Raw genomic sequence first — 12194 nt, 5'->3', positions numbered from 1 at the left:
TGTCTGAAAGGAGGTGAGAGACATGAGGTTCATGGAAATAATTCCACAACTAGGCAGTTGAATGAATTGTCGTAGTAGAGAACCAAGGCAAATGCACCTAGTGGAAGAGGTTGTACGTTTGTAATTGGAGAAGCCAAGTATGCAGTTGTTGAACTGCTACTGGATTGGGAGGCAAGGTAAACCAATGTACCTAGGTGGTGGATAAGCACTATACCACTATGTCCTGCCTACTCTGTATTGTAGTTTCATCAGTATTCTGGATTGCATTGATTGTTAGAGGTCAGGATGTGTTGTGGAAGCAGAGTAGACAAATGCAAATAAGACTTACATCAAAAACATAAACTAATATAGAATGTAATTTCTATTCATTTATTTTCTTTTACTGGATGTTCAGTTCTTCATGCTCTTTGTTTTTATTTGGGTGTAGTAAATGATAAGAATATGGACCAATTGCTAGTTTGTTCTGTCTTCCTATCTGTCTCTCTCACACTTTCAGTAGGTCATGCAGCAACTGTTAATGTTTCAGACTCTTTGTGATTGTTTCTCTTTCCATACATACTGCACGATTTCCAGTATTCCATTTTTGTTTCACACAATCAAAATTTGCCAGTTTGATATTTTTATTATTCTATATGAGACCTTATCTGAGCCTTAACTCAGACTTATCTGAGACTGTAAGAGCCTTAACAACCAGTTTTTCCCCACTCCTCTTTGGTCCAGGACTGTTTGATAAATTGATTTAAACATTAGAGCTCTGTATATATTTCAGAGTACATAACTTGGGTTATTTTTATACTAAAATCTACATCGATCGTGCTTTGGTGGACAGTAATGAGTCAGTAGTGTTTTTGCTGAGGAGAAGTTGATTCTTTGAACACATTGAGCCAGGATTCATGGCAGAGATGTAAAAGGAAGGAAAATGGATGATTTTATACACCCCACAGTCTTGACCACCTTTAGGAGAACTGAAAAGTTGACATAAAATCTCACGTTGGACTCGTCTTTACAATAATTCATTATGCTACGTCAGGTGCGGTGGAAATAGCAATGGCATATTAAAGTCAATGAACTGATGGGTGTCGAACTGAACATAACACAATCACCAAAGCAACGTATTCAAATATAAAACTCTTACTTTCTTGGCACCTCACTGAATCCATTACCGATTACACAATATGTTTTATGCTTGTCTCGTATTTTATCAAGCAAAATAAGTGAAAGATTAGATGGTTCAAGCTAGTACAAAGCTCACAACAATTACCGTTTATCCTACGGACACTCAGCTGAGCATTCGCCCATGTAAAATTTTGCTCAGAAGAGTTTAGTTTTTTTTAATTTAGTTTTCAGTGTTCACGAGGTACGTTTGCAATGCATGAGTCCATGATCTCCGATAATTTGTCTAAATCGCTATTATTTCTATTGGAGTATCACCGCTGTTAGCTGAAAAGGGATCGTGATAAAGGACAACTGAGCTGAGCCCCACCCTGTCCTTGTCCAGGCAGACTCCACACTTTCAAATGTTAGATAACGTTCAGACTGTTGACCATTTTTGTCTCCTGCGGCACCACATAACTCTTAACCGTGTCAGCTGATCCAGACAATCTTCCGAACTCTTCAGTATTCTGAGATAGACGCATTATCCCAAAGACTTAGAGAGAATCTAGTGCTTTTGCGGGATAATGCTGCCTCTTGTCAGCAGTTACAGAAAATAATTATTTTCAAAATAATAAAAACAAACCTAGTAAGTGTTATCACTGCAAAGCATCCACTGACGGGCACATGAGAATATAAGATAGTGTGTGGGGTGGGGAGAAGGAGAGATTTGCAACGCCAGTAATGTAATGGCGCTTCAAACTGCAGAACATGACAACCTGAAAGAGGCGAGAGGAAAAAGCAGCAGAACCACAGTTCCCACAATGCCTATCGTACCTCCTGCCCCTTCCTGTCCATTGCGCAAGCGGGTTAGGGAGACGTAATTGGACCAATCGAGAAAGGTTTTGGTCTGTGGTGAAGTGGCGGACGAAGCGAATGGGTAGTGGTGGTGTTGCTGACGGTGACGTCAGCGGAGCCAGGACGAACGCTCCATGTGAAGTTGGCGCACACGCGAGCCGGTTCCTGACGTCAGGGCGGAGAGTGGGGGCTAAGTCGAAGCGGGTAGCGAGACGAGCGGCGGGTCCGGGGTCCGGGTGCTGTGTGAGTGTAAGGGGAGCCAGTCTCTCACTCCCCGTCTCTCGCTCTCTCTTTCTTTTCTCCCCCCCCCCCCGCCAAGCGCAGCTGGAGTAGCAGCACCAGAAGAAAATGGCGGACGACCCTACCGCAGCCGACAGGAACGTGGAGATCTGGAAGATCAAGAAGCTCATCAAGAGCCTGGAAGCGGCCAGAGGGTGAGCATAGTCCGGTGGGCAGCCCTCGCTTCCCCCCTCCCCGCAGTCAGGTCATAGGGATGGAAATGGGGAAGGAATGTGGTAGATGGATGGGGGGGGATGGTCACCATTGCAACCAGTTGTAAAATGGGTCTAAGAGAGAACCGCGGGCTGCGCCAAACTTCAACCGGGACCCGGTCATCCACCTTTGCACTGAGATGTCAAAACGTTTGTGCGTAGTCTTTTAACACCCTGTTGCGGTAGTGAAGCTAACATTGTGAGCTGTACGTTATTGGTGGCATTTAGAGGTGCGTGTTGTTTGTATTCTAATACACACACGCACGAACAGTCTAAAATCTGGTCGTCAAGCTGTAGAAAGAAAATGGCAACTGGAAGATTAATGGTGTGAAGAGAGAGTATCTTCTGTGGAAGATCTGTGTGCTTTGCGGCGCGGATAAACTAATCCACGTTGAGAAGGTAGCTTTCATGAATTACTTTTTGGTTATTTGTAGGCTGGGGCAGCGGTCTTTTTGAAGGAAGTGATTGAGAGCGGTTGTAGATCACGACGGCTTGTGTAATGCAGTGACTCCCCCGGTCGGCCAAGGCCTAAGGAATAGTATAATGGAAATATGGAAAATTTGGGGGGGGGGGGAAACTAATGGGTTACATTATGTCTGATGTGATATATTTCATATATTAACTTGCCAGTTTGATTTTTTAAAAAGATGTTGGGTAATCCATTTGGGGAAATCCAGTCTTTCCTCTCTCCTGTCACATTGCAAGAGTGTGCAGTCATTCTTTTCCCATGATCTTTATTGTCTTCTGGTGTATTTAACTCAACTGTCAATGGAATAAGGTTGAAAGATCAGAAAGTACAATTGTATAATTACCAGCTCATTGAGATGGTTGTTTGGTGTAGTTCAGGTTGATGTAAGAGAAGGTGCTTTGTGAATAATCTCAGGTGAGTTGTCCAGCACAGTGTTTGCATCTGGCTAATTGTCAAGCAGTGAAGGAGAAAGAGGAAGGTGGGTGCTGGTGTTAAATTTTGAAGCTTCAAAGTGTACATCACATACTGTCTTTGTTATAAGTAGTAATGTGTGATCAATGCAGATTTCAAACATCCCTCCATTCAGCTGCTGTACAGGATCATCACTTTTCAGTGCCACTAGTTGTTTCTTCAGGGAGTTGTTTAAAATCAACATTAAAGCATTTTGGGATATCTGCCATTTGTTGCCACTCAAACCTACATCCATTTGTACTGTAGTTAATGTTACACAGCATAAAGAGTTTGAACAACTGGTGCTATTTTTGTCTGGTCGGACAAAATCTTCAGTTTAACACTTTATTTGTTTGTCTCAAAGTATTTCACTGAATTCTTATTCAAGTTGTTATTGCAGAGCACAACCAGTTGTAACAAATAAAAATGTAGAAGACTATCATTCAAAAAGTAGTATGAAGTGTGTTGATGGCCAAAATTGGAACTTGGTCAAAGAGCTGTTTTTACACAGATACATACATGTATCTCAATCAAAAAAGAGTTTATCTCTTGGATAGTTTCTATCTAAATGCGAGTCCAAGATGCATGGGAACTTAATCAGAATTTTGTGAGAGTTCTTGAAGACACTAGAATTGTAGGAGTAACAGATGTGGAAGGACAATGGCAAGTAGAATTTTATGAAGATGAGCATTTTTAAATTGAGACAGTTTAATGATCTCATAGTAGTTCACCAGAGTAAGGCATAAGTCCACAAACTTTCCACTAACAATAAGCATAGTGGTTAGCATGACATTATTACAGCTCACGAGGTTGGAGTTTAATCCTGGCATCCTCTGTAAGGAGTCTGTACATCCTCCCCAAGGAATACATGTGTTTCTGTGGGTGTTCTGTTTTCTTCCTCAGTCCAAAGGGTGGGTTAATTGGTCATTGTAAGCTAGGGTTTAATAAGGGCAGTGGGGTGATTCGGAAGCGCAGTATCTTTAAATAAATATGGTTGATAGTTTAAATAAATAAACAGGTTTGCCCTCTGCAAATTTAGATAGACAAATGGAAAGCCTTTGTTGTGACAAGCTTTACTTTAAGTTGCTCTTAATTTGCATTTTATGATTCACTGTAATTAACAATGCTTTTATTACTGCTCCATTCTGAGCAGATTGCTGTGGTTTTCTTTGGAGTAATTAATTCTGAGAACATTGAGGTTGAAGGCTAAAACAAAGTTAAGTGCTAATAGATATGGTCACAATTACTCTCCTAGTTGATGAAGGGCGCACACCCTTTTTATGTAGATAAGCCAATCATGAAACTGCATGCCTGTGATTTCTGATTTCCAATAGGTCAGAATCCCCCCCCCCATTCTCCAAGTCCACAACTGCTGAAAATGTAAATTAGGTAAAGAGCAGGAACTGGTAAACTCTTATACAGATTTTTTTTGTGATACTATTAGGATATTTTAGTTGCATGGTTGAAAGCTTTAGGCTTGTATTAGGTGGAGGAACTTTGGCATTAGTAATGTGCACTGTTATACTCTGTCTAATTACTTTAATTTTTTGGTGATGAAATGCTGGTTAAAGTAAAAGCAAATTGTTCAATTGAACTTCCTCAATCCAACAAAGACAGTCTGAGGCATTTTTTAAAAACAGGTTTGTGTATTTGTTCTTCATTGAATTTGTTACCTTGCTTATTGTCACTCCAAAGTCAATCAGCATGTTCTATCCAAATCAACAAAACACAAGCTTGGGCAAGCTTATTTAGATTCAGTAGGAATCTGCCAAGACTGAATTCAATAACTGCAACATCATGAGCTGTAATAATGTCATGCTAACCACTACGCTTATTGTTACAGTGGTAAGTTTGTGGACTTATGCCTTACTCTAGTGAACTACAATGAGATAATTAAACTGTCTCAATTTAAAAATTCTCATCTTCATTCATAAAATTCTACTTGCCATTGTCCTCCCACATCTGTTACTCCTACAATTCTAGTGAGTTGCAGTACTGTGCAAAAGTCTTAGGCACATGTAAAAAAAATCTGTACAGCTAAGATGCTTTCAACAATAATGAAATGGAAAATTTCTAAATATTAAAAAACTGGCTATGAAGAGCGGTATAAAACAAAATCAAATCATTATTTGGTGTGACCACTTACTGCCTTTAGAACTGCATCAATTCTCTTATGTACACTGTTGTGCAGTTTTATAAGAAAACCAGCTAGTAGGTTGTTCCAGTCATCTTGGAAACATTGCTGTCTTCTGCAGACTTCGGCTATCTTACTTGCTGTTTTCTGTCCAGGTAATCTCAGACAGTCTCGATGTTGTTTAAATCAGGGTTCTGTGGAGGTTATGCCATCTGTTGCAGAAGTCCTTGTTCTTTTTGCTGTAGACAGTTTTCATTACCTTGGCTGTCTGTTTGGGGTCATTGTCCTGCTGCAGAATGAAAATTAGAATTAAAGTCTCCCTGATGGTATTGTGTGATGGATGAGAATCTGCTTGTACTTTTCTGCATTGAGTCTTCTGTTAATTCTGGCCATCACCATCCCCATTTCAAGATATGCAGGCACAACCCTGCAGGGATTCTCCACCATTCTTCAACCAAACCTTTATCCATGTAGTACTCTCCAGCTCTTCAAATTTTGACTCTTCAGTCCAGAGCACTCACCGCCATTGTTCAGCACTCCATTTTGTGCATAGGCGAGTCTCTTGGGTTTATTTCCACTTTAGAGGAATAGATTTTTGGCAGCAACTCTTCCATGAAGAACTCTTCTGACAAGACTTATCCAGACTATAGAACAATCGGAACACAAGTCTGTGGGTTCAAAGCTGATAGTGCTAGAGTTCTTCTGATTTAGAAGGGACGTCAATTTGATGCATCTCTTGTCTGCTGCATTCATCTGTTTCTGTGAATGACCACTGATTTTCTGGTCCTCTACCTTGTCTGTACTATTTCAGAAGAGCTTGGACAGCAAATCTTGAAACTCCTGGCTGCTGCAGAATTTCTGCTTGGTTAAGACTTTGCTACTGCAGGATGACCACCTTGAGTCTTGCTGCTATACTCACTCTTGCCATGGTATAAGAATTGATTTGTCACACTTATCCTGCCCTCACCTTTTAGTTTGGCTGTCCTTCATATAGTTTCTGTTTCTGTTAATTGGGTTCATTCAACACATTATGACATTGAACATTAGCACCTGTTTGTGATCTTTGTTTAATCACACACTAGGCATATACCTACTAAGAATCAAGTAATGAATCACTTAATGATCTTGGAATTTAATTTACTTTGGATTTCCAGTATCTGAAGACTTTCTCATGATTGCAATTACTTTCTTTTAACAAATGACAAAAATTCTCTCAAACATTTAATACTTTGGAAAATGTATGTTTGGCAATCTAAAATTTGATCTTTTATACTGACACTAATGTAGAAGACAAAAATAAACATCCATAACAAAACTGATCTTCTGCCTAAGATTTTAGCGCATTCAGACGTATTCAGGAAAGTGATAAGCGAATGATTAGTGTAAGTTGTAGGACTGAGTTGTTAGGATAAATTAAAAAAAACTGTTCAGCCTTGGAAGGAAGGTGACCTTGTGCTCTGCAGAATTTACAATACAAACAAGCCAATCAACCCAGCTGGTCAATGCCGATGTTTATATACCACAGAAACATACTGTTAAAATTAACTCTAAACCTGTATTGTGCCTTAATCATTTGAAATCCTTTTGGATCGCTCCTGGTAAATGCTGTTTCATCCACACTTTTCAAAGCCTCTGAAGTATGCTGGCCAAGAAATCCAGTGGAAAGAGTAAGTTATGAACACTTAATGCAGAGACTTGAGAACATCATGTTTAGAGAAGTAAAACAGAACTTGTGAATTTCAATGAGTGGAATAAATTGGATCAAATAGTAAGCTAAGTCATAGAAATTGCAAGATTAATTGTGTTAGTGCAAGTCTAAATCAGAAAATTTGGGGCTAGTGATTAATTTTATTCCTTGATTCTGCTTGGTCTGCTGACCATTGCCTGCGTGAATTTTTGGGCATTTACTTTCCTGGGCTATGAGACTTAGCTGCTTCAACATTCTTGTATCAATGAACCATTTTTCTGCCTAGTCCCACTGACCTGCACCTGGAACATATCCCCCCATGCACCTCTGATCCATGTACATGTCCAAGTTTTTCTTAGATGTTAAAAGTTGTCACTTATGTCATTTGCATTTGTCACTTCATCTGGCAGCTCATTTCACACTCCCACAGCTCTCTGTGTGAAGAAGCCCCCCCCATGTTCCCTTTAAACTTTTCCCCCTTCACCCTTAACCCATGTCCTCTGGTTTTCCCCTAGCCTCAGTGGAAAAAGCCTGCTTGCATTCACTCGGTCTATACCCTTCATAATTTATATACCTCTATCAAATCTCCCCTCATTCTTCTATGCTCCAGGGAATAAAGTCCTAACCTATTCAACCTTTCTCTGTAATCAGTTTCTCAAGTTCTGGCAACATCCTTGTAAACCTTCTCTGCGATCTTTCAACCTTATTAATATCCTTTCTGTAATTTGGTGACCAAAGCTGTACACAGTACTCCAAATTTGGCCTCACCAATGCCTAATACAACCTCACCATAACATTCCAACTCTTATACTCAATACTTTGATTTATAAAGGCCAATGTACCAAAAGCTCTCTTTACAACCCTATCTACCTGTGACGCCACTTTTGGGGAATTTTGTATCTGTATTCCCAGATCCCTCTGTTCTACTGCATTCCTCAGTGCCCTACCAAATCCCCTACCTGGGGATTTACCTTATATGTTCTACCTTGGTTTGTCTTTCCAAAGTGCAATACCTCACTTGCCTGTATTAAACTCCATCTGCCATTTGCCATTTTGCCTCTTGGACCATGCCAAAGGGTCCAAATTCCTCTGCAAGCTTTGAAAACCTTCCTCACTGTCCACTACACCTCCAATCTTTGTATCATCAGCAAATTTGCTGATCCAGTTTATCACATTATCATCTGGATCATTGATACAGATGACAAATAACAATGGACTCAGCACTGATCCCTGTGGCACACCATTAGTCACGGGCCTCCACTCAGAGAAGCAATCCTCCACTACCACTCTGACTTCTCCCATTAAGTCAATGTCTAATTCAATTTACTACCTCACCATGTATACCTAGCGACTGAATCTTCCTAACTAACCTCCCATGCAGGACCTTGTTATAGGCCTAACTGAAGTCCATGTAGACAACATCCACTGCCTTCCCTTCATCCACTTTCCTGGTAACCTCCTCGAAAAACTCTTAATAGATTTGTTAAACGTGACCTACCTCCCATAAAGCCATGTTGACTCTTCCTTATAAGTCCCTGTCTATCCAAATACTTGTAGATCCTATCTCTTGGTACTTGGTCCAATAATCTACCTACTACTGACGTCCAACTTACTGGCCTATAATTTCCGGGATTACTTTTAGAGCCTTTTTCTAACAACAGAACAACACGAGCTATCCTCCAATCCTCCGGCACCTCACCATTAGATACCGACATTTTAAATATATACTTGTAGATCCTATCTCTTGGTACTTGGTCCAATAATCTACCTACTACTGACGTCCAACTTACTGGCCTATAATTTCCGGGATTACTTTTAGAGCCTTTTTCTAACAACAGAACAACACGAGCTATCCTCCAATCCTCCGGCACCTCACCATTAGATACCGACATTTTAAATATATCTGCCACTGCAATTTCAACACTAATCTCCTTCAAGGTCCGAGGGAATACCCTGTCAGGTCCTGGGGATTTATCCACTCTGATTTGCTTCAAGATAGTAAGCACTTCCTCCTCTTCAATCTGTATAGGTTCCATGATCTCACTACTTGTTTGCCTTATTTCCATTGACTCCATGCCTGTTTCCTTCGTAAGTACAGACACAAAAAACCCATTTAAGATCTCCCCCACTTCTTTTGGTTGCATACATAGCCGACCACTCTGACCTTCAAGAGGACCAATTTTATCCCTTACTATAGTTTGTACATTTCCTTTGGCCATCACCTCCATTCACTTACCGTTTCATTGGCTCTTGGTAACTTATCCTTATTTCATCAGCAAATTTTGCTATACTGCAGTTGATGTATAATTATGTATAATTTCTCCAATGCATGACATTAGGGGTGATGTGGAATTTCCATTTATGTCCCATTATTCGTTCCTAGTACCTGAACTGTTTGAACCTCTCTCTCCTGTAATGAAAAAAGTTTAGACAGATCTCTTAGCTTCCACTATCCCCACTCATAATGCTTTGAGGTTTCTTTTAATAACATCTGCTGTTCATGTTATAATTTGTTTCCATGAGGCATAGGATATTCATTTGACCAGATTGCAGTGCCCTGCCACATTTTGAAACAATTGGTTTCATTTATCAACCTTCATTCTGCATAGTTCAGCTGTAGCCTTGTTGCTTTTGATTAATTGTGGTGAGGTCAAATTGCACTCGAGGATCTATAGTACATAATCTAAAAAGATCATCGCTGCATTATCAGGGTGATATTTTGAGGGTTAGATATTAACTCAAGGTCATAAGAGTGCAAAAGTCCAAAGCACTACTGAGAAATGATTGCTTTACATATTCATTATTAAAGACACTTTTTGAAAAACGCTGGGTAATTTCATGGAGCGCAATGAAGATCTTTGGGATATTATGCTAAATAAATGCACATTCTTGTTGACAGATGTGATAAAGTACATATTGCAGCTTTTGCTGAAGTTAGTAGTTGAAGTTTTGTGTATCTAATTGCATTAGTTTTCCCCCTTTTTTTTTAACCAGATTGAGCAAACAACTGATTTGCAGGAAGAGTATCAGTGTCACTTGCAGCACTCCTAACAAGACATTGTTTTTGCCTTGTATTGCTGGAGTGCTTGAGTTGCATGTACATGTTAGACTTCCAGTTTTAAGATTCCTGGAACAATGCTCTACTGGATTGTGCGTGCTCTTGGCTACTATAATTTCAAGATCACAGATTGGCGGGGTTGACTTCATAAAATTATTGGAATTTTTCTGGCTTTGATATTTCCTCCTGTATTTGCAGTTCCCAGAGAAAATGCATTTGTCTGAAGTGAGTTTTTGTTCAACTTGTTAAGAAAATCCTGCTTGTACCTTGGATTTTTGTGTACATTCACTAATTGTACTGCTGCATGTTAATCTAACAATTAACCCCTGCCTTTTAGACAAACATGAAAATTTCTTTTGGTTTAATTTTTTTTCACTTGTGGTGGACCCATTTGCTAAAATCACAAAGGAGTTGAGTCTGTTATTTGTCTTGTTGAATGGATTGGAATGACTCCATTTCCTTCAGTTTTTGTCTAATAACTGCCTGTGAAGCCTTTTGCTGCTTTCATTCTTAACCCTCAAAAATGGATGTCAGCAAGCCTATCAAAATAGGAAGATCCCAACCATGATATTTCTATTAACTTCAGTTGCAGATTTTAACAATATTATGTGAAGTAGTGAAAAACTCAACTTTCTGAGGGGAACTCTTAATGAATTTTATTTGTTAAATACAAGGGAGACACTTGTGTATGCAGTAAATCATATTTTTCCAAACATGTTATGGAAACATGGGTGAAAGTCTGCTTGGAACCGTGCATTCAGGAACCACCTTGCTGCATAGGTGAATTTTTTTACCAAGTGGTAAATGACTTTTGTTTTGCTCTGCCATCTTTGGTTGAGGAATTACTGTTTCCTGTTTTCTGCATCACCATTGTTTTATGGATTGCTGATTTTCTTTGAGAAAACATGCATATCTGAAGAATGTAGACCTGAGATTACAATGCTGGAATCTGGTTCAACAGAATCTGCTGGAGAAGGACAGTAGTTCCAGCAGCAATTGTGGGAAGAAAGAAATTGTTGATGTTTCGAATTGAAATCCTACGTAGGGCTGAAGATTGCACTCATGAATGGGGTGTGTAGGCAAATCCCCAATACAGCCCTAGTGGGCTGCTGGAACCACTGACCACCTCCACCAGACTTTATCCCCTTCAAAAGCTGAAGACGATAAAGTAATTACAAAATTGCAAAATGACAGACCAATTTTATGGGCTGTATCTCAACCCTAGTGGGCTGTATTTAATGATAGGTTGGAGTCAGGAAGGAGATGGGGTATATAACTTTTTCCTTAATGACAGCAAAAAAAAAACTGGTTATTGAGTTCAGTAAATGTTGGCAGGCAATGCACATTCTCTTGTTTTTAGCAGTGGTGCTGAAGTCAAGAGGCTTAAGGGTTGCATTTTCCTTGAGTGAACATCACCTAAACTCTTAAGTACATTTATTATCAAAGTGCTTAAGTCTATATGCATCCTTGAGATTTGTCTCCTTACAGACAGCCACAAAACAAAGAAACCCAATGGAACCCATTCAAACAAGATTAGACTGTAGAATACCCAATGTGCAGAGGGAAAAAATCCAAATCATGCAAACAATAAAAGTAAACAACTGAATTTAGAACTGAAGTGCATGAAAGTGTGTCTGTGGAAACCCGTTCATTGCAACCCACAGCCTCAGTTCAGTTCAGAGATGAGTAAACCTCATGAAGCAGCAAGTTGGAACTGGACCATCCCTTACCTCTGGCCCCAACACCCTGACCTCAGACTCTGGTCCTGCTGCTTCATCCAAGCCCCACCGCTTCCACTCGGCCTGTACCCGACCTTTCCAGTTCAGCTTGGCACTTAGAATCAGTCAAACCTCGGGTGTTTCTTTGCTCTTGGACCCAAACTCCACCTCACTCTTTCGCAGTTCTGCTCACCTTGCCTTGGTTCTGTTGCATGGAATTGCCTCCAAGTCTGCTCC

At 40.0% G+C, this 12194-nt stretch overlaps 1 protein-coding gene across 1 annotated transcript in view; it reads left to right on the top strand.

Annotated features, from left to right (window-relative positions):
- The first annotated feature begins 2050 nt into the window (after positions 1 to 2050).
- The window catches only part of LOC132405284 (eukaryotic peptide chain release factor subunit 1), a 44085-nt gene continuing 33941 nt past the window's right edge, over positions 2051 to 12194 (top strand). The window contains exon 1 of the mRNA XM_059989968.1: positions 2051 to 2384. Coding sequence (XP_059845951.1) covers positions 2299 to 2384 — 86 coding nt within the window. The 5' untranslated portion in view covers positions 2051 to 2298. The remainder of the gene's footprint in view (positions 2385 to 12194) is intronic.

This window comes from Hypanus sabinus, chromosome 15 (genome assembly GCF_030144855.1).
Source record: "Hypanus sabinus isolate sHypSab1 chromosome 15, sHypSab1.hap1, whole genome shotgun sequence".
Taxonomy (NCBI): Eukaryota; Metazoa; Chordata; class Chondrichthyes; order Myliobatiformes; family Dasyatidae; genus Hypanus; species Hypanus sabinus.
The sequence above is the reverse complement of the archived record's forward strand: the minus strand, read 5'-3'. Positions and strand labels throughout refer to the sequence as shown.